The sequence below is a fragment of the Thunnus maccoyii genome, chromosome 6 (genome assembly GCF_910596095.1).
Source record: "Thunnus maccoyii chromosome 6, fThuMac1.1, whole genome shotgun sequence".
NCBI classification, from domain to species: Eukaryota; Metazoa; Chordata; class Actinopteri; order Scombriformes; family Scombridae; genus Thunnus; species Thunnus maccoyii.
Genome location: NC_056538.1, coordinates 24,671,012 through 24,694,190, shown reverse-complemented (window position 1 = coordinate 24,694,190; position 23,179 = coordinate 24,671,012). Strand labels below are relative to the sequence as shown.

The 23,179-nt window shown below is 42.6% G+C and overlaps 1 protein-coding gene across 4 annotated transcripts in view; it reads right to left on the bottom strand.

Moving 5' to 3' along the window:
• Positions 1-23,179, bottom strand: part of robo1 (roundabout, axon guidance receptor, homolog 1 (Drosophila)) — a 201,411-nt gene that overhangs the window by 89,387 nt on the left and 88,845 nt on the right. For all 4 annotated transcript variants that reach the window (XM_042415452.1, XM_042415453.1, XM_042415454.1 and 1 more), the window contains one exon: positions 21,503-21,829. In XM_042415452.1, the coding sequence (XP_042271386.1) occupies positions 21,503-21,829 (327 nt within the window). The remainder of the gene's footprint in view (positions 1-21,502; positions 21,830-23,179) is intronic.

The window sequence follows — 23,179 nt, the reverse complement described above, 5'->3', positions numbered from 1 at the left end:
ACCATCAACATTTCACTAACGAGACAAGAGACCCTCTATGAAGCCAGAGACCCGAGTCAAAGGACTCCTCAGAAAGGCGCAGACACACACATACATGCAATGGTACGAATGCACACTGAAGGTCATGATGACATCCCCACCTGTCCCCAACCAATCAACAAATGTCCACACATCAAGATGGAAGTCATGTCTGTGCCTGGTCTTGAAAAGAAAGAGTTGGAGCCGACTCCCTGTCTAATTACATTTAGAGAGGTCACTGTCCTTCCTGCAGCTAATGTGGATTTACTGACACTAAATCCTGCCTTAACAAGCCATGGAATCTATCTGTCAGAAAGAAAAAAAAACATACAGCTGTGCAACATGGACAGTTTGTGTAACAGGACAAGAGACAGTAGCTAATGGTTTAAAATGCTACTGAACGTTAAATCCCCTCTGTCATGTCCACAATTGTGCCCATTGATTCCCTCCTACAGCTGCAAGTGTTTTGTTTTCTACACTTCAGATCTCTTGAGCTTTATGCCATGAAGCTATGCCACTGGTATGTGACTACTCCGGGCAGTGGAGTGAATTAGGTTTGAAACGGGATCATAATAACTATGCTGGGCCAATGTTCTTGGCATATACAGCACCATGTGTTACCCGGATGGTTACCACTACACACAGAGGAGCGAGGTGTGGTAACAGTAAACAGCCCAGACAGAGGAATGCACAGGGCAGTAAAACGCTATACAGCGCCATTCATCACAGCACCCAGAGCTCAGCAGGGGCACAAATATCAACGTTTCCCCCACACGCCCTATTCCACAAACAGATTTCAGCATACTTTCAGTCTCCTGCTGTCTATAATTCCCCCCCATATGCCTTACTGTCTAGATGGCATGACTGACTGCCTGGCATTCTTGCAGTCTATCATTGATGTGCTTGTCAGAAAGGTTTTTTATTAATAGCTCTATGAGTAAACCATTTGAAGTTTAGTGTAATGCCACATAGGCCATGGCGGTGAATGCCTGAGGGGTCGCCACTGGGACAGAACCTCAGAAAATGGCTCCAGTGTGGAGGTATACAGCAGCTGAGGATTGAAAGCCTAATACGCAAGGCTGGGAAAAAAAAAAAAAAAAAATCAGGAAGGGCTGGAGGAGCACAAGGGATGTCACTTTGAATGACAATGCAGTAAATTGTTCTGCATTGATAGGCTATGATGATTATATATGAGTCAACATTTGTATGAACTAACCTGGTTGATTCAATAAAAAGCAAGTGTCTGTGACCAATGAGAGGAGGTGCAGTCCATATACACCGCTATGGATCATTTAGCTCACCATCAACAGAGTAGGGCAGCAGAACTGAAAGCCTGTGTGACATTAAGGAGTTTGAGGTGTCTGAGTGCGAGTGTGCTTGTGTGTGTGTTCATGCGCCAAGTGTTCGAGCTCCTCCGATGCCTTTGGTGATAAATCCAAACATTTCTGGTCAACTTAAACGCAACATAAATCTGTCTTCTGAGGCAGTCGGCAACAAACAGCCTCAGGGACAGATGTGTAAAGAAATAAAGTCAAGAGTGACAGCCAGCAATCTATCCCCTGCTTACTGTGTCCTTCCTCATGGCGAACACAATCACCGTTTATCTCAGTAAAGCTTTTAAACTTTCAGCCACCACCTTCCCCTGTTTCCAATATATCACAGTACAGCAAAAAAAACCTAACAAATGTGAGATCCTCATAATATGTAGTCACATGTACTGTGCTCTCTCTATTCTGTTAGAGATTCCCGGGGATATTGAGTAGGCAAATTATTTAACAAAGAACTGGGATTAGAACAGTGTGGAACAAGGTGTTTGAAGGGAAAACAAAAAAAGGAAACAATGAGCGATAAGGAAGACTGTGCAGGGAAGATAATTAATGAATAGCTGCATCAAATAATACAAGCTGTAACAGTGGGACCTCTTGTCCTACTTATGCTGCATATTACGCACACACAAAGACACACAAATAAGGGGGAGGAGGAAGAATTAGGAAGCGGTTCTGAAAGGAATTTAATTGTGGTTTACCAACAGACTTTCTCATAAAAAAATGTCTTGAGGAAATAAAATTATGAAGCTGCATGGGTCATTGAGAAAGACAAAGAAAACAGAGTAAAGCTAGCACTAAGGGACATTAAGATTGTGAAGCCACACTGCATGTGAAAAATGTTGGTCAACTGGTCAAACTCAGTATTTTAGGTGATGTGGGGGTGGGGTTGGGGAGTTCAGGGATTTTGTCCTGCACAGGGGGTTTTGGAGTTCACTTTTCTTTGTTAGGCTGTGTCAGCTAGTCAGGGCCACAGGGGAAACAGACGTGCTTAAAAAACTGGACAAATCCAAATGGTCTGAGAACTATTTTATATGGAAATCCTGACACTGTGTTTGCATTAATAATGCAAGTCAGACCAGGGGAAAAAAAACATATACTGGGCAGATAATGAAACCAGTTTCCAGAGGTGCATATTTACTATGAAATGTGATTTGTAAATTAATATTCAAATATATTCAGCTCATGGATTCTGCCTTGAATTATGTGAGGTAATTTTGCCTGTGTCAAGAAAGTGCCTTATTTCTGTGGCAGGTAATTGAGAGCAGTGATGTGAATAGAGTGTCGGATATGGTGAAGGCCTGACTCTCCCCTCAGCGTCAATGTCTCTCTGAGGCCCGGGAAAGAACCATTGTTCCATCAAGAGACACAAAAAAGGGATTAATTTGAATTTGGTTTACAATGCCATGCCTTTCAAGTTAATCCATCTGGCCTGTGCCCCGGAGTTGCCAGCTACTCCCTCCATTCCCCATTCACTCTGCCAGCGCTCTTTGTCTACAGAAGGGGTAAATGTCAACTCTACCACTGCTTGAACAGACAGAGTCCGGAGAGATGCTGAGACAGAGAGAGAAAATGAAGACAGAACAAAAAACAGTCTGCATTTATAGACAAAAATGTCTAATTCTTTCACTTGATTTTATTTACTGATCAGTATAAGTTTCCTTCCCGTTTTGCACTACGTATTTACGATCTATATGAATATCTTTGAATGCAGAGGAATTATGCACAGCCCTGCTATAATCTAGCTTCAGATTTCGTAAATGATAGGCTGTGTAAAAAAAAAAATAGTCATGTCCTTGCTTCCTATGTAGTTACTACTGTACGTGGCCTGCATTATCTGGCACCCCTGCAGAGAATGTTAAGATGAGTCTCCCCATACATCCATCATGTCCGTTTCCTCCCCTTCCCCCAGATATCCAGATTCAAATTACTATAATGGTTTGCTGAGGGGCAGTTCAGTCGCTGTTTGTTTGTTTCTTCACTATCATTATTTCTTTAAAAAAAATATTTTCTGTCATTTAAACTCTCCACCCTCCCCATTTTCCAAATGCTGTGGCATTAAAAATTAAAAAGACTGATGTGGTAAATTGTGCCTCTAAAAAACAGAACAACACACACACACATACATACAAACACACACACAGACACACACACACAAAAGAACAGCAGTACTTCACGGTGCCACTTCTAAACTTAGTACTCATACATTGTGGTGGCTTCAAGAGAAGTATTCAGAACTTTTTATATATCCCTGGTATACAGTATTCAGGAAGCTGCAATGACCCAAAATCATAAAATCTAATTTTACTGCAGAGTGGTTTGGAGAATAGAGTGAGAGGGTGACTGTGATGCAGCAATGGGAGAAGCATCTAAAGGGAAAACTTATGGAGCCCAAAGGCACAAAATGAAAGACGATTAAAAAAGCCTTTGCTACCGTCATTGGCTTATAGATAATAGCACCGCCTCTTCTTTACTCTCCCTTATCCTATGTCTGTGCCAGAGGGACAGTGAGACTACTGACCTGTGTTTCTGCTGCACAACTCCCAGTACACCCCCCTGAAGGACACACACCTCGGCAGATCAACAGAGGACAAAATTTAACAGTTGCAGCAGACATCTGCTTGGTGAACGTGATGTGGAGAAACAACTGAGGGATACAGATGGGGTTTTTGAAGTCTCTTGGCTCTTACCTAGTTAACAAGCCTTTCAATTAGCAGGCACAGTAATCTACTGCAACAAATATCACTAAACACAAAGATTCTTCATTTGGAGCTGAACTTAATTAATGCAATTTATCTTGTTCCCGAGAGAGCTAAGTAAAATACAGATAATACACACAAAGAACAACGGAGAGGAAACACAGATTTTAATTAGTGATGTTTTATCAAACAACTCTACCGTCTCAGCTGATGTCCTCCTGGCGCCACTTAAATACTTCTCTGCATTAATCAGGCAGCTCACAGAGGAGTAGATTATACACAGAATATGTCACTATAACTCTCCACAGATTCTAAAACAGGGCACCAATTCTCTACTTTTTCTTCACTTAACTTCAGCTCTGCTAACATTACTTCTTACTTTGTCCTTATTACAGTGAAGACATTTCAAAAAAGTAGCATAGCAGACAGCCCGAGCCCGATATGAAATTACGACTAACAAAGCCAACTCTGATATTTTATTTATACATGATTGTATGCTGTGCAAAGAGCATTTCAAAGGCTACGAACGAATGATGCCAGATGATTTCTGTACAATTTTCAGATTCATTGTACCTGAAAAATTGTCATATTCAAACTGTCAGAAACCATGCAAACATAAACAAACCAGCTTCCAAATATATTTTAAACTCATACACAGCTATATAGTTGTTCCTAGAGCAAAACCTCAGATAATAACTGAAAAAAAAGAAAAAAGTTTGATCATCTAATTAAATTAGGATAAATACAATATTGTAGTAGCAGGCCAACCGTGATGCCTATGGGGGGCACTATACTCCAATTACAGATTTGGGCTTTTTAGGTCAAATCTCAGTAGTATGGTGAGGATTTAACTAATATTCAATTACACAGTGGCTTAGTGCTAATACAAGCCTGCAGATTTAGCTGTCAGTCAGAGTTTGACAGCATCCAGCATGTAAAACAGGAATAAATGGACACAGTGTTGTGGCCATGTCAGATGTGTTTAACCTACAAAGATCCTGCATCCTGCTCGCACTTCCTGGTACACAAGCATGCTGTCAACTTTGTTTACGAGAGGTCTTTTTCACAGACCCAAATATGTCCGTTCTCTGGCCACTGTCAAAAGTCAGACTCATACTGCACGCTCCTTAAACTGCACAGTGATTTTATCAATGCTGCCATTCTTCAGCGCCGATTCTGAAACATTATACTTGAGGCAGAAGTACAAAACATTGTGAAGCTGAGAATTGTAGAAATGCAGAGTGCACAGCCCTCCACACAGTAGAGAGGTGTATTGAGGTAGACAGCTCATACCAGCCCCCTCTCATACACCATTAGTCCTGGCTGTGTGTTGTACATTCCAGCCCCCCTGAGTGTGTCAGGGAAGTGGGGCCCATGCACTGTGGATCCATCTATAGAGTGCTAATCCACCGCTGGGCCATGCAAAACAGGGGACAACCAAACATAAATAAATAAGAATGAGTTGAATCTCTGTCTACTTTTTCCCATTTCAATCAAGTGCGGGGATGGAAACCAGACGGCACGGTCACATCCAGGGGTCAGTCCAAGCTCAATTAGAAAGCCCCTCACTGAAAACAGCGAGTGATTATTTTTAAGCCCTTAAAGTGTCTCTCCCTGCTGGCTGAGAAGTGGGGAAGTGGGGCTCAGAAAGATTAAAAAAAAAGTGCCTTTGCCCCCTCAAGCCCGCCTCTTTCTTCACACCGGCTGTCAAAATGTATAAAGTTTATAAACAGAGACAGACGGGATTAAAGGTGCAAGGAGGGAGGTCAAAGCAAAGGGAAAGGGAGACTGACGACCCCCCAACTCTTTCACTGACAGATACCAGTCGCCGGAGAGCGCTAAGCTGTGGTAGCTCAACAAGACCACACTGCTGTGGAAAAAAAAAAAAATCTCCTGAAATGTCTAGAAACTAAAACTCACTCTTTATTCTTATCACTCGTTTAGCATTCAGTACTGTGCCAGTATGCACGGTATAATGACAGGCACCACACTGGGGGAAAAAGAGTGGAATACACAGTAGTGTTAGTGTTTATATACCCAGGGAGCATTATCATGTAAATGGTAGTTACTGTACAGTAAAAACCCTGCTCTTACAAATGATAGCAGCTGGGCCTCAGAGAGGGAGGGATGTATCCTGAACATAAGTGCTCTTCAGGGACACCATCCCTGCTTTTTGTCTGCTACATCAAAGAGATACAGCTAAAGAGCCTCCATTTCCATTGCTGAACACTAAGTACTTTGTCCATGAAACTTACATACCTCTCTCTCCCTGACAGTATCCATATGCATGTATGACAGGTGCACAGGTTGGTGAAGATGAATGATCCTGTACCTGGCTATGTCATGTTTTGTATTATTTCAGACAGTAAGTCCTCAGCATACATTTGGTTTCCATAAATAACTGAAGAGTCTTCTAAAGCAGTACTTTATCTGTGAACTGGGGGTCATCCAGAGTATTTCATTAAAACTCTGCTTGATAGCGTAGTTCATTTGATTAGCTTGATGGCATCCAGCTAGTTTTATGCTCTACAGCTGTACACTGTTAACGCACAACCTCTATCACCTTTCACTCATCTCCCATAGCGTAACAAAATTTCATTATCTCAACACCAATCCCTGCAATTTTCGCTAATATGCTGATGGCACTTCTTTGGAGCGGGAACAAAGGGGGAACGATATGAAAAGGACAGCTAAGGGCAATCATTGCAGTTCAGCAATGCAGCATGCATGTAAGGCAAAAATCCACGTCAACGAAGTATGAGTCAAGTTTCATCTCTCTCTAAGTTAACCACTGTTTGGAGTCTGTGCTAAAGGCACTGCGTTCCTGACCCAAGGGCCATACTGTGGCACTGTCCATATCAGACAAAGTACCTCTTCAATCAGTCCAGTCCTGAGACATTTAACGCTGTCAGCCAATTACAGGCCGATGCTGTCAGCAGGACAGAGTGATTCTGAAGCTCCCCAATGAATAAAGGCATGTCGAGGATATAAATCGGTTTCATCTGGAGCCCTTCCATGGATCCAAAGTGCATATACAAGTACGCACATACTTTTACACACACAAACACACACACACACACACATATACACACACCCCTGCTGAAAGATTTTCCCCTGGGTCTCATCCGTCTCACTTTGTTCCACAAACTCACTTGTGATCGTTTGCAGAAAAAACCTGAGTGAGCATCTGTTTAACTTAGTTCTACAGGAGTACGAACCAACCGCTTTTTAACAGTTCCTACTTAGCGACCATGAGCACTCCCTTGAGATCCAGTGACTATATGGGACTAAGAGGAATTATGATTACTGCATAGAAAAAAACTGACAATATGACACTGCATTGTGCTCCTACTATGGCCTTGATGTAATATTCCATGACTTCTAATTACTACAATTTAGCATTTATATGACCTAACGAGTGTATAACATTTTTGTTCTGTTTTGTTCTTGTTGTAACTCAGACAAGCTCTAAAGGGGTAAACAGACTGTTACAATCAGGCTCACTGTGGTGAAAAAGTTGCAAAAACACCCTGATATGCTCAATTAAAATCACCCACTAGAAAAATGACTTGATAATCTTTGGAAATGTATCAAATCCCCTTACTTCCCCTGTCTCGCTCAGATATTCCCAAAACCCCATGACCAATGGGAAACCCATTACTTCACTGGATTCCTCAGGAAAAAGCCAGATACTCCAGGTAATACAGGTGTGTTTAATGTCTAGTCTACCATTTCCATCCAGCAACCCTTTTGTCTACAAGCAGGATAGATGCTCATTCTCCATCTGTGGCTGAGAGGATTAACAGACGGACTGAGGGAGAGTCTTATCTCACCTTGCAGAGATAAATCAGACAGGGACACACGGTGCTGCTCACACACCGCTCTGGGGAGCTGCAGAGAGGGAGATGTAGGCATTTGAACAGAAAAGCCACACACAGCCTCTTCGCCAGACTGTTTGTTTAAAACCTGCTTTAAGGGTTTATGCTCTGCTCTGCCTGCCCTCAGGAATGAACGGCCAGTGGCCATAGGCTCCGAGGTTGTTTAGAATGGGCAGAATGGTCACCTTGATCTCTTCTCCTGTGATAGTTTCCAGACAACATGAGACAAAAAAACTTGTCTGATGAGAGCTTGGCCTAGTTTTTCTTAACCTCTGACCAGCCTCCGATTTTTTTTTACCTCTCTTGGGAATATCCCGACACCCTGTCAGGTGAACTTATTCTGTGGTATAAACAGAATCAGAAATCCTGCTGTTTTATGCCCAACAGGAAAACAACAACTGATTCATCTGAATACTTGATTTATAGGCTCACCAAGGTAATAATATTTGTGACAGGAAACTGGAATTTCTACAAATTATGACACTACCGTATAACTGTGACATACGCGGTGTTGTAATGCTTATATGCACAGAGGACAAGCGAACGTTAACTTAAACGTGGAGTACCGCATACAAAAAAGTGAATTATTTGCTTTAATACATTTCAAAGTGAATGTTTTAGGGCTCCTTACAACTTTATGGTCAAGATGAATAACAGTTGATGTTCAAAATGAATATATTTATAGTTATGTGAGGACAGCCATAACGTCTGTGTTTCTGGAGGACAAAGCTGGCTTTATGAGTCTTCGCCTCAGGGGAAAAGTAGGAATCTTGTGTGGGATGAAAGAAAACCATATTTTCTGATACAATTCAAGCTTGAAAGCAGTGCAGCAGAAATTCTGTCTGTGGCAAAGTGATTCTGAAAAAGTGACCACCACTGAATCCATGGGTCCGAGTGTGCAAAGGATTTGTTCGTGCAGCATTACTCTGCTACAGTCACGGCTTAGACTAATCATTGCGAATAACATTGCCACTCTAACGTTGACACTATAAATTAATCTAAAAAAAAGCTCACTGTGCTGTGAAAAATTGAAGTATAAAAACTGTTATATTGAAACTATATAAACAAACACCTTCCTTTTTATACACAATTTCTATTAAGAAGTGGATGTGTGTGCAAATCACCCCAAGCAATTAGGAATTACTGATCTGCAGAGCTGTCTCAACAATTGTAAATTACAAAAAGCCTCAGTCTAAATGATTGCCTAATGAGATGCACATTTCAGAGAAAATAAGCTAACAGGAATTGTGATGCCAGTGGACATAAATGATGAAATATGTGTGCCCAAGGTAGGTGGAAGTAAGTGTAATTATGGTCTAGAAGGGATATTCAATGTCATTATGGGACTATTTTAACACCTGATTAGATCAGGAATACACTCCCATCATCGTGATTCATACGTACTGGAGGCTACAGCTTATAATGAAGAAAGATAGAGAGTTAAACATCTAGAGAAAGGTGTAGAGAGGTTACAGATGGTCTTGTTGAAGAGACTTCTTTCATCCTAAAACACTATCATTAATTTTTGCATATGAAAAAGTTCCCCGACACAAAGAGGGCATCCTAGTCAAGGTGACCTCTGGGGCGTGAAACATCAATGTATCAGGTGCAGGCCAACTGTTCTATTGAAGTGGGAAGCTGAAAGGAATCAGAGCGACTTCAAAGAAACCTTTTGGCAAAACACAGAGAAAAAAGAGCGGACACTTATAGCAGTTGACATCAATCAATAATGGTCTAGGAAATGGATTTCCATTCTATTCACCAAAAGCAGTGCTAGTGGGGAATCTTTTTCCTGAGTGTCCACCAGAGTGCGATGGCCATGCAGAGTTTAAGAGCATGAATTACATTTAAAAGCAACATGCATTGTGAACAAACTCTGCAAGGGATGAAAGCCAGCTGTCAGGCCACAGTGGCAACTGAGTGCTTCGCCACTGAAGACAGTGTCTGTTTGCCAACAGCAAATAACCACCTCTGGCCCATTTAGTACCATCTCTTTTTCTTTTCTGCAAACAAAAGCAGTCTGCCACTGAGATGACACGAGCTCTTCTCAGTGGCTACCACTACACCGCCCGATCAAACACAGAGCTGTATGTGGAACGAGCCCAAAGCCAACACAGTAAAGAACTCTGAACTAACCAGAGTACATGAGCACTACATACTGCCAGGCCAGCACAGCAGCATTTTAAGTCCCTTCTGTTTTGGCTCATTTGTTATCCCAGCATCTGCTTTGCATGGAAAAGTGTTCATTGGTCATGAAATCAAGTTTACGAGAAAACCAAACTTAACACAAATAAATACCTTGAATTTTTCAGACTAGACTGGGGTATGTGCAGTATATTTTATACGTTTTAAAACAATACAGTACTTTGCGATCTGTCTTTAGCGGCATGACAGAGGCAAAGTCCAAAGTCGCATAAAAAGGGCAAGGAAGTGGGTAAGTGGCTAAGAAAAATAAACAACATGCTTTCATTAACATGAACGCACCACTCCTTAAATCTGTACTTTGTCAGAACAGGAGTCAACCTGCTATTGCCACATACTGAAAACACTAAGACAGAGGAAGAAAAATATTTTAGTAGAACAGACTGGTATAAAATGGCCCGATGCCAAGCGGCTGTAAGTGAGTAGAAAATAAGAACAAGGAAACTATGAAAAAAAGCACAGGTATGAGAGTCGAGACTGACTTTAGGGAGATATCTCAGCTGGCAAGTGCTCAAACAACCACCAAATGCAGACACATGCAGCTATAAACACACGCACTCACAAACAAATGTCACACAAACACGCATACGCACACACTCAGCGACACGCACACATACATTCTACGGCAACATGCTTATAGCAAGAGAGTTGCCAGCTGTCGGAGATCTTTGAGAGAACAGAACACCACCTGTCCCCTTATCTTCCCCTCACAAGCCAAGAGAGGCTCTCCGTCCAACTGGAGCCACCTCCTACTCTCTCATCCCATGCTTAATGGCAGCTTGTCCGCTATTTTCTCTTCAACAATTTCTCTCTGTCTTTGTTGTTCCTTCCCATCTCTCCTTCTGCACGTTTGATCTCAAAGCACCAGATTCAGCGCAATTATTTTAAATCACATCAAGGTTTTTTCTGACAAGAGAGTAATCTAAATGTTGTACCTTAAGCCCTGCTAGTGATGAGACCTGATGAGGTTTAGATTTCAGTTAAGGTGGACAGTTTTGCCAGATGTTTCTCCTGTTGTTGCCAGATAGGAATTTGGCCATCAGGTCAGTGACAGTGTGTGTGTGTGTGTGATGGGGTGCGAGGCCAACATCTCTGTCTCTGTGTTTACACTATCTCACTCTTTCACTTCTCTCCTCGCTGTGCCAGTGTTTTGATTTTGGTTAGCTGAGTATTCGGGTGCAGACAGATTGATAGAAGCCAGGCTGAAGCATGACGAAAGTCCGACCACAGCTAAACCTGGTTTTGCTGCTTTCTATGTAAACAAAAGCCAATGTGATACCCTCCCAGAACCATTAGAATGAGCCTGCTGTCCAACACATAGCACAATCAGTCCTGGCTAGTGATTATGGGGTTAAGACAAGAGTTATTCAGTTCTGCTGCAGTCCTTGTATTGATATAGAGTATAGTGTTAATGGCAGCTTTGCTTGAAGCTGTAAAAATAGGGGAACATTCTCTCAATCTGTGCTGGCAGCTAAAGAGCCACCGGTCAAATAAAAGCAACATTTGCAGTTTCCAGGTAACCAGCCGTAGTGAGAATGTGTATATGATGGTAGTGCAAATGGGCCAGAGTTCCTCTGAGAAACACACACACACAGACCTTCTTGTTCATACTGTACACACACATACACACTGAACAGGAGCACTTAGGCATGGGAAAGAGCAGTGGAAGAAGTGAGTGATGGTCCAACCAGCTGTCTGGAAGTTATGGACTGAATAGTGGAGGCCCGGCTGATGTTTTTCATACAACCTGAGCAGCACTATAGCAGATGGAGGTCACCGCTGGGTAGCATTGCTAAAATTATCCCAACATCTTAACATGAATTAAGCTGGGCCCCTGGGCAGAGAGCCTGCATCCCACAGGATTGAGGCGGGTGCCGGCCAGGGAGTACCCGGCCGACAGGCACCAGACCGCAGCTGAGGAAAGGTTTCACAAAATCAGTAGGGTCCCCTCTGTCTCAGAGCAGTCATTCCAACTCCTCCGAGGTTGAAAGTGAATTTACATGGCAGTGGTGAACCTTGGGTAATGTGATTAAATCCTGGCAACACACTGAGCGATGATTAACTTATTCTCTCCCCTCTCCGTGCCCTTCCATGCTGCTTCTTGCATCTCTGTCAGGCAATCAATAAGCTATTATAGCTCCAAACAGTGGGGTAAATTAACTTACGGCTGCACCTGCAGAGTCGGCACTCTCCACTAATCCCATTGGCAGGGAGAAACGAGACTGGACGCAAAGGCCAGGTCCCGAGATCATCTGCTACCACACCATGATTATTGGCATGAGGATCACATAGAAAGCAAAAGAGGTCCAAATATGACTGAGTGCTTACATTGTAAGGCTTTAAGGAAGTAGGGAAGTCTTGCAGTGATTATGCTGATAGACTTTTATTAGGTAATACTGCAAGTACAATGAAGTTATATTTGTTAAACAAGTGTTGAAAACTGGCATAAAGGCGATTGTCAGGGAAGTGAAGAACTCTGGGAAAAGGACTAGCTATGTCCCGGCTGGTCACTGAAGAGCTTTCTATCCCGTCCATTAGATGTGACCAGTCGACTAAATGGAGCTGAGGCACCACTGACAGATTAGAATCTGATACTAGTGCAAGGCGGAGAAAGAGAGCGAGAAGTCTGGAAGGGAGAATAGAAATGTCACCCCCAAGCCCAACAACAGCACTGTGGTCATATAATACTGGGCCTCACTGAGTCAGATGTCAGCTATTTCAAAACTTACCCACAGCAACACTGACTACTGTTTGAATTTTGAATGGATCCTCTCACTTTTCTCCTTTTACACATGACGTCCCCCTGTCTGTCTTTTATCCAGCTCTTTGCAGTATATGGTTACATGGAGATCCTTTTGTGTCCTTGCCACACCCTGTTTAGAAAGGTCACATGGGCACAAAGGAGAGGTGAGGGTGTATCTGTTCTATTCACTGCTCGGTCAAATTGCCATTCTCCTTATGGTCCTAATTAGACTATTGTATATGTTTACATACACTCCACTGAGGATGATTATGTTCACAGCACGTGTAGTTAGGGCCTGAGGTGCATAAACAACATTCTCTGAGTTAATAAGATGAGACAGATGTTTAAATAAGTCAGACAAAACCTCTCAGAGATGACATGCGCACTCTAAATTATGTTCAGTCTTAGTTTGTTGCTTTTCCTGTTCATCCATTTCTTTTTATGTCCATTGTCATTAGTGCATCATTACTGTGGTAATGGAGTCAATCCCATCATTTGTAACATGAGACCTAGCACGCTGCATATATGGGGCTTAAAAACGAACTGCTTGCTTTACAGAAAGGTCAGGATAACTGAAAGCTTGCATAAGAACTACACTGCGATAATGAGCAACAACTCCCACGCATGCCGGTCCTATTTTAGGACAGACTCTTGTATCTGTGACATGACAAGGAGAAACTCATTTTCTCCCAATTGTTGCTTTAATGATCAGATTAGCTACCACAGCAACCAAGGACAATTAGATGACACTGAATGCCATCATGTATCCCCTGTTTGCGTTTGTCATTGACTGATGACAGGGCTATGACTATCCACAGTCAGCAGCAAATAGACTGCATTCATTTGTAGTCAGATAGCACCAAGGCAGATCATTATCAGTGTTTGGGTCTACTGCTTACCTCACCAGCTCTTCCTGCCTGTCACGCTCCAGGCTCAGCAACATGCTACAACTCTGATAAAATTTCAGATCCCTTTTTTTTCTCCCCTTCCCTTCTCTGTCGTAGAGGTCTTGGAAATACTCCCCGTCTCTCTTGCCTCAATCTTTCTCTCTCTATCAATTCACAGGAGACGGATCGAGTGAGAGCAACACAGCGAGAAAGAGGTAGAGGATGGAATAGAGAGGCAGTGATAGAAAAGAAGATAGTATGTTGGAAAGGGAACTATATCAGATAAAGGCTGATACAGCAAAAGTGCGGCAGAGACACCGTTTCGTGGGTTATCAGTCCATTGAACCTGAGCAGAGTCAGCCTGCCTTTTTAAAGCTACTGTTGAGCAACCAACACTCTGCCTATCAACACAGCAGCAAACCTTAAAAATCTACAAATTACAAATGCCTGCCATACCACCACCAACTTGTTTGTTTCCATATTGCAAAAGCAACTGAAAGTCATAAGTATTTTCAGTATGTGCCTCACATTTCACCAGTCTTGCTTCGTGCCCTTGATGTACTTGAACCAAAAAGTCACAGCTAGATGTCTGCACTCTGCTGAGAGTTAGAGGGTAACTGCAAAACTATCAATAGGTGGCGAATTGGTGGTCTGTCTCCTGGGAACAAACAGTGAAGACAAGGTAGAAAAACAGGCCATCGCAAGGTCCATGCAGGCTCATCTTAAGTGGACTGACTGACTGTGCCCCTTGAGCACATTTTTCTAAGTTTGCCAAAATGTTGGCAGAAAATCCCTGAAGTTCCAGTCTCCAAACCCCCTAATCCTCCCTAACTCCTTCGTCTCGGATCGAAGAGCATGATAGAAGGTTTCAAGTGAGGGCTTAACCCAGGTTTAATAAGCAGAGCACGTCCGCAGAGCAGAACACCTCGTCATATGACCAGACACCAGAATGCAGGCACGTACCACGCACAAACCTCACAGACACATAAACACACATACGCATAGCCTCTCTGGCCACAGTAGAGGCTCAGACCAAGAGGAGATTACACCTCGCAACAAGAGTAATACCCAGGTCTCTGCAGAAGAGGTGGAGATTAGAGTCAGCAGCATATATTCATCTGGTTGTCACAAGTACTGACACACAGTTACCATCAGGAGCATTTATCACATATGGAGTACAGCCAAAGACATACCTCAAACAAATATGGAAACATGTTGATAAAAATGCACACAAAAAGTACACTTACTGCACACTGAAACATGCACACACACACAAACAAGATAGGTGGGTAGGTTTTAAGAGGACAGGAAGCGAAGGTACTCTTCTATCAGTGGTCCTCCTGAGTGGTAGTATAGGACCACTGGACTCAAGAGCTCACATATTGTATCTTATCTACTCTAGACCAACACTTCATAATGTTAATGTCATACTTCACTGTCCTGGGACCCAGCACCCATTCTACCCATGACCCTGTTCTGTACTAGCTGGCGGCTAGGAAAGAAAAACCTCTGACGTACAAGAGTTTAGGGAAGTGTCCAGACACCCAGAGAGAAAGCTGTGCAGTAGCGCTACTTTTTAGAAGACGTATTGAGATATCTGGGCGATGTCATCGTTTGTAAATGGATGGGCCACAAAAATGTCCACAGAAACAGAGGGAAGTGCTTTAAGTGGACTCCATAAGTCAACATTTCCTTACTCGCTAAGAGAGACAAGCCATTTCCTAGATGAATACACAAAGAGAGGAGAATCAAAAGGCAAAAAGAAGAGGATGTCAGAGTGAAACAGCTGCGCTTAGCTCATCTAATGCATTTCATTCTCTATTTTTATAGAGGAAGATCAAACAGACAAATATCTATCACGCTAAAGGGACTAAGTCAAGCTTGGCCTATTGAAGAAATAGGTCTTATAGTTTTATGTTGCCATTAAAAAGGTGTCTCATTTACCCAGGCTCTGTGTTTATTGTTTTATGGTGCTATTTCCTCCAAAATTTCATCCCTGACAATCTGATAATGCACATGATAAGATACAGAGTGGGAATCATGTAGAATCTTGTGAAAGCTCCATTAATTTGGCATTTCCTTGTGTCAAAATCTCAAACTGTGCCGAGCTTTGCCTTCATCCTGTGTTTTCTCTAGGACAAAAAGAAGTGGAAGGAGGGATGACGGGGGCTCTGGTGTACTTTTGGAGGGCATATCTCTGTCTTCCTTGGCCCAGTAGCCTGTCAGAGACGGCTGGAGCATAGAGTGATTGATGGGTCTCTGGGCAGGCTCTTTTACCCATGTCTGTACACCTGCCCCTTTAGCTCATGTACAGACTCCTTCACACAACACTCCGCTAGACATTGTTCACTAGACCAGTGTACACACACTGACAGATTGATGGAATCAAACACATACACAGACTTACACACTCCCCAAATACAGGAAGTCTTGCCTCACCCAATCCTGTTCTATCGAAGGCTTCATTCTTATATAAACCAATCCATTCATACCACTTTCTCTCACCCTGTAGGATGCGTGTTCTCTTTAGGCTTGGTGCCAATGTTCGCTGTAGAACAACACAAAGCACCTAAAACGGTTAAAAAGCTGCCCTGCTTCCCTACTCTGGCTCTTATCTGCTGCTACCCCACTCTTTCCCGTGGTGAGCATTTTCAGTGCTTGGCCTCGCTTCTAGCCAGCAATATTAGTTTTGGAGGGGGGGAGCTATGCGTGGGCGAAGTTATATTTGTGTGTTTGTGAAAAACCATGCTTTAAAAATCCCAAATCAGTGTGACATTTGACACATTTTTACATTACTGAAGCAGACATGTTTCTCTTTACTCCAGGCTGCGATCACTGTAGGGAGTGACAACTGCTATTAGTCCGATTATGTCAGTCAATATATGTCAGGATGTGTCTTATGCATATTTAGTCAATATGGTCAAAGTTCTAAGGTATGTATCCAGGTCACTAACGAGCACAGCATTTTATCTGAAGCATCGCACATTTTTGCAACGCCAGCCTTGCTGTGTATCACAGAAAATCTCTACTCAAAATGGCATGTAAGTATTGACCAAACACAGCAAATAGATGCTGCAGGTTTAATTGCATGGACTGCATTGATTTATGCAAATACCCTGAAGTGCTAAATATGCTTGGTTCAACAGACCACACGCAACATGCATGATAAAAATTGCTCTCTGCATATATGGATTAAGAGAAAACTAATTGAAATGCATGTGTTGAACATGTCTCCCCTACAGAGGTTTCACAAAGACTACGCCGGCAGTTACTGTATGTGCCAGGGGGAGTGTAATTAGACAGTAGCCAGTTGTTTTCCATGTGCTGTAATTTCAAGATTAACAGCAGTGGGCCGAATAGCCTTGAAAAACAGTGTACACCGAGCAGCTATGATTCAGAACAAGATAAACACAGAATAAAACAGAATTCATGCAAAGAATACACAGGGACTTCTGTTAAAGCCAACACCATGCATGCAAAACGTTTTTACATTAGTATGAAACTGAGAGTTTTCTTAACAAGGCAGAGTTCAGGCTTTGACAGCCACACACACACACACACACACACACACACCACTGGGCTTTGAGATTGTGGAAGGGGTCTGGATTCCAACATAAAACAGATTGGAGTGGAGGCCAAGGAGAGTCTGTGGTGTGGAGCCCACGCTTCGGCTGCGTGTTGACTCATGAAGCAGACCCTGGCTGTGCCGTTTGCACCAATTTGCTCTGAACCTCCCTGAGACAAATAACTGCCACAGAGCTGTAACACACTCTGCCTCCAGTCCCCTGGCAGCTTGCCAGCACACTCACTGCTGCTTCTGCTGGGGTTTGGCTGTCCTGATTTTTTCTCATTCTGCTCTTGCTCTCTCGTTCTCTGCAGTTTATTTTTCTCTGCCTCTCACTCACTGTCTCTCTCTCTCTCTCTCTCTCTTCACCTCATCGTCTCATTTTATGTTCGGAACTTCTTAATATTTGCCAAACAGAAAAAGTATGCTAAAGAGACTCGACATAATAGCCAAAAATAACAAGAGCAGGGAGAGTTGTATGCTATAAGTCAATGAAATTCAAAAACAGAAAGCTGTAACAGCACACCATATTGCCACTCTTGTAATAAGTTAATGAAAGGCAAACACCATGACAAATAAATAATTACTCTGCCACCAGGTAGTGAAAGAAGCTGTTTCAGCCATAAGGCTCGTTCTATTTCGGTGGGTTGCAGTGGAGAAATAATGAAGAGTAAAGAGATGAGTGAGGGTAGAGAAGACAGAAACGTGAGATAGACATTATGTGAGACAAGTAGAGGTTCAGTTTGGGAGGAGTTCAGCTAAGACCCCCGGTGAGCCAACAGATGTAGTACAAGGGATTTCCTGCGAGGCAGGCGGGTGCTCAGATCAGTGAGAGGTGGCCATGCTGCCTTTAGATTGGCGCATGCCAGCCAACTGTCCTCCACTCTGCAGTTGACCCTTAGGCATGGCCCCAAATCTGTGAGGTTGAACCCAGCCTCCTTCAACACATCCGATGCCCTGACCTTCCCCCACCGCTCAGAGAATCAGTGAAGCCAACTGGCTGCACATGGTGACAGAACCTTCACAGAAGCAACGAGATCAATGTGATCCTGAGATAAACTTGGCAGAATGGAGTTATACGCAATGGACCAAATTCAAGTAAACATCCCTTTGCTTCTGTTGTTAGTGGCTGTAAAAAGTAAACCCTGCCTCTGGAGAGGATTCTGTGTGTGGATGTGAGGCCTGCAGCCAACCCTGTGCGGTCAGCACTGTGCAGTAAGCCAGGCCACTAGACAGCAGGCCCTGAGGTTATCGCCTGCTCAAGTGCAGCAGTGTGCCGTCCATTACCTCACTTTACTATCTCTGCATCCAGGAAAAGGGAAACAAGCTATTCATAGAGCCTTTCAGGGTCTCATGTGAGCACTGAGTAAAGGAAACTACTGTGACATATCACAAAGTATACAGTATACTGAACACATGTTGCACATGTGTGTAATTGCTAAATAATAGTGAGCACGTTTATGTCTTACTGATGACTACATTATGTTCTTAAAAAAGCAGCTTAATGTCAAATCTAAATATATTCATCTTAGTGACACAGTGGTAAAAATAATATTGTCATAAGGGCAGCATCCAAAGATTTCAAGGAAAAAAGTTAAAACATGCCATTCAATATTTGGCTCTAACTGAATCTGTCCAAGCATTTTAAGGCATTTATTCCAATTTCTATTACAAACACATTCTCTATTTTTAAAATTTTTGTTGAATGTTTGATGAGAATATGAAAAGCATCTGAAGATGCAGAGTTTATAGAAACACATTTCATAACACATAATCACAGTTTTTAGTACCGATGTTAGACTAATTTAAATGTGGTCTTTCCCTTAGTTCTTTATCAGCTTGCAGTTCATTATTTGATGTTGACATCTCTAATACAAAGAAAACAATAACATAAGAGGAAAAGAATCCTATCTTGAGCTTGTTTGAATACACAAGGCAAACAGGATTCATGGTACATGCATTAGCCTAGGCTTTGGGTTAAGAGGCGGAGATAGAGAGATTGTGAGCAGTACTGTACATGTGGTTAATGATAAACCAAACAAACTGGGTTAGCTCTCCTAGCCTGGCAAAACAGAACTTGTTGAAACTCGGATTATGTTAACAATCGCTGGTGAGTAAAGGAAACTGTAAAAGCCAGGCTCTTACAATAACATCTCCAAAAAGCTGTGTTTTTAGCTTTTAAAGTGAAAACGTTACAAGGGCAGAGCTAGGCAAAGTAAACACAATTAAAACCACCATTTCCTTCTTAGGAGTTTCATTGGAAATGAGAAGCCTGGTGGTTCCCTCAACTTACTCTAAGTCTCACTTCAACACACGTTCTATAATGTTCAACTCATAACAGGTTTGACAAGCATCTTTAACGACAGCATGGAATTCAAAATGCTTTAAAACTTTCTTATATGCCCTCATGAGTCAGATTTATGCTTAGTTAGTTTAAATGAGGCCTTGTAATGAAATCTCAGTGCTTCTCTGCTTTTTCTGTTTTACAGCCTTTTTTCTTCGGCAGGGATCCATCCTGGTTGCTCCGACAACATAATTATATGTAGTTAAGCATGAGCTGCAGAGAGGGGAGCGAGAGACACCAACTAAGCGAGAAGGAGAGAGAGGGCTGGAGCACAGTGGCTTGTCATTATGGGTCTGTTTGAACCTTATACAGAATAAGCAGCCCGGTCTTGAGACGGAGCCAACAGCACTCTGTACTCTGGTCCTCATGAGTCTCGCCAAGTTGCTTGTTTTTCTACTTGAAAAACCCACCTCTGAAATAAACGTTGCATATCATCTACTACTAGAGAAAATATTTTTAGCATTTTGACCTATAGAAACTTGTAATATTTGCCAAATACTTGGGTTTTGTTGTATTTTTCTTTCAATTATATTTCATGTAATCAATTTGCTCCTAAAATAGTCTAAGTACATTTAAATTGTGAGCAGAACTCTTATTTCTATGTGGCTGCCTTTAGATATTACATCAAATATGAGGATGAGACATCATTTGACCACGACTGTGCACTGCATTTCTGCAGCTCATCTGTTCTCTGATCATCTGAGGATGTGTCATAGTAAAAATTCAAAAGCAGAGCTCATCAAACACACAACAGAAACTCAGTCTATGATCAAGAAGCCTAATAAGGTATTTCACTCAGATGATACCGAAGACTGCGAAATCAAAAACAGCAGAGCTCTGTCTCATCTGTATACTCCAGAGATCCCTTAAATTTGAAAATATCTGACCGACACCTCATACCTAAGACCATTACCCTTCAAAAAGCCAGGAGCCTATACCCCCCTGCAACACACACGGACACACACACACACACACACACACACACACATACACATTCACACACACCATCCTTTCTTTCCCCATCTTGATTAGATTACAGTGAGCGGGTTGGTGACAGCCTCTGGGCATGCTAGAAGAGCGGTGGATATCTGAGCTCTCCTCCTCAGCCTTCACTCTTAGCCAGTCAAGAGAGCAAAGAGATAATATATCTGAAGAGCTGACCTCACCAAATGAAAGCAGCCTTTAAAGAATCATGGGAACAAATTTGTCAACATAGGTCACCACTCACAAAAAGACTAAATGGTTTCGAAAGATTATTCTCTCTTCCTACATTGCATACCCGCTGACTGACAAATATTCTCCTGACTAATATGTCTCCTAGCTTGCTTGTTGACCCGAGAGATGCTTAAATCCACTTTACATCAAAGCCAGTATGTCTTCGCGTGAGTGTAGCAGACAATAAAAGGCATCTCTGATACTTCATTAAAATGAGTGGGAAAGCTCTTCATTAAAAGATGACTAAACAGATGCAATGATTGCATTCCTCTCGATATAAAACCTTATATCTATCTCTTTGACAAAAAAAGCAGAAGCAGGGCCAAAACAGAAAGGGCTTTGTTCCCATTGTAGCTCCTGACCACCTACCAAGAGTCCTTTAGAGGAGCACTCACCCTGGAATGATCAGGCCACTTCTCCCCCAAGGCTCTGCAGGCCTACGGAGACCGCTGGGCCAAACACATCCTGCCCATCTCCTGAGAGATTATCCAACTCAATGAGCACATTGAAGACAGAAACACTGGAGGAAACTGGAGCCTGCTATTCAGCTACATCTAAACCCAAACTCTTCCATTCACACCCACACTAGAGGCCAAAGAAGAAATAAGAAGACATGCTGCACTTACGGGCTACTTCCAGCGAGGCGTTGTGGCTCACTGCCTCTCCCAGGTAGTTACGGGCAACACAGACGTAGGAACCTTCGTCCGGTTTGCTCCGTCGTCCATGGACAATGCGTAGGAAGAAGAGGGAGCCGCTGGGCAGCAGCATGCGTTGGGAACGGGGATTGTCCCTGTCTGTTTCCACTCGCTCTCCATCCTTGTACCACTCCACTGTTGGGGTTGGTCGCCCTTCTGCCTTACAGTTGAGAGTGGCAGGCTCCCCTTTGGAAACAATCAGGTCAGATGGATGCTCCACAATCCGGGGTGGGGTGTCCTCTTGGCGCAGACGGGATCCTAAAAAGGAACAAAAATTAAAAGTTTATACTTAAAAGGATTTATACTGTTTATTGGTAATGTATTTTAAGGTCCTTATTTACTTGTCAACAGGACGGTTTTAGAGCAACTACATCTTACTCTGCATACACTGTATGTAACAAGCAAATTATCTGTAGGCATCTGTAAAATACCTAGCAGGATGCACTTTACTGTACAGGGCCAATGGTGTGTCACAGATACTGTTAGTGTATGAGGTGAGTGTACATTCATGCTGTACTCATTGACCTTTGTCAGCCTATAAAGTTAGTGCCTTTTCTCAACTCAACTTATAGACTCATGAATATTGATGCCCTATGAGTAGGCATCTCCACTCCTCCATACAATATAATAATAAATCCATGACACATTTACAAAGTGAAAATGCACTTTGAAAGTTGAGAAAGGTATTCTTACAGCTACAATATGAGGTGCTGCTGATGCAAGCAGTGACGGCCAAATAAACTACCAATCTTTGAGTGAAGTCAACCATTAATTACAGTAACAGCTCCTTTAGTAAAGCTTAGCTCCAGCTACGTGACTCTGTCATTTCTCAGATCAAAGAGCAAGATAGAAGAGAAAGAAGGCAACAGTAAACAAAAATGTGACACACCTTAAAGGTAAAGGGAAATTAAGAGATAAAAGATGAGATACAGATGCACTGCATAGTTCACTGACAAAGAAGGAGCATGAGCAGAGATTACACAATTGAAGAAAGACATAGCAATAAACAGCAGTGCCAACAGCAGTGCCAAGGGGGTTAACACCCCAGTGCTATCTCAGGTCATTACTATTGCTCGCCGACCAGTCAGCTGTGGCAATCAAACCTGTTTTACATGCAAATGCGCTTCCTGTTGTTAATTCCTGAAGGGTGGGACTTGGTGGTTGTGAATGCATTGTGTGCCTCAGTGTTTCCCCAATATTCATTCCATTATGAGCGCTGCTGCTAAAATTTCATCATTAATGTCAATGAGCTACTAATGATTTTCACTTGTGCACTGTGAGAGCACGATAACACCCTCCGTTATCATGGAATTGTTTTGAGTCATCGACTAGTACATCAAATCCCAGAATCCTCCCTCTCCTCATTCTTCGAAGGACGTCTACATGAAAAGTACTGTTATAAGAGTGTAGCTACTTTAAGGAATAGGGCAGTGCATAATGTATGTGCGTAGCATGTGTGTGGTTGAGCGAGTGTGATAGAGCAAGCAGCAGAAAAGTGACTGTGAATGCGAGCGGAGCAGGTAACGGTTAGCAGTAAGTTGTGAATCCGGCAGTAAATGTACAGTTCAGGCTACAGTGTGCCAGATAATAAATGCTGCAGCTTCTCAA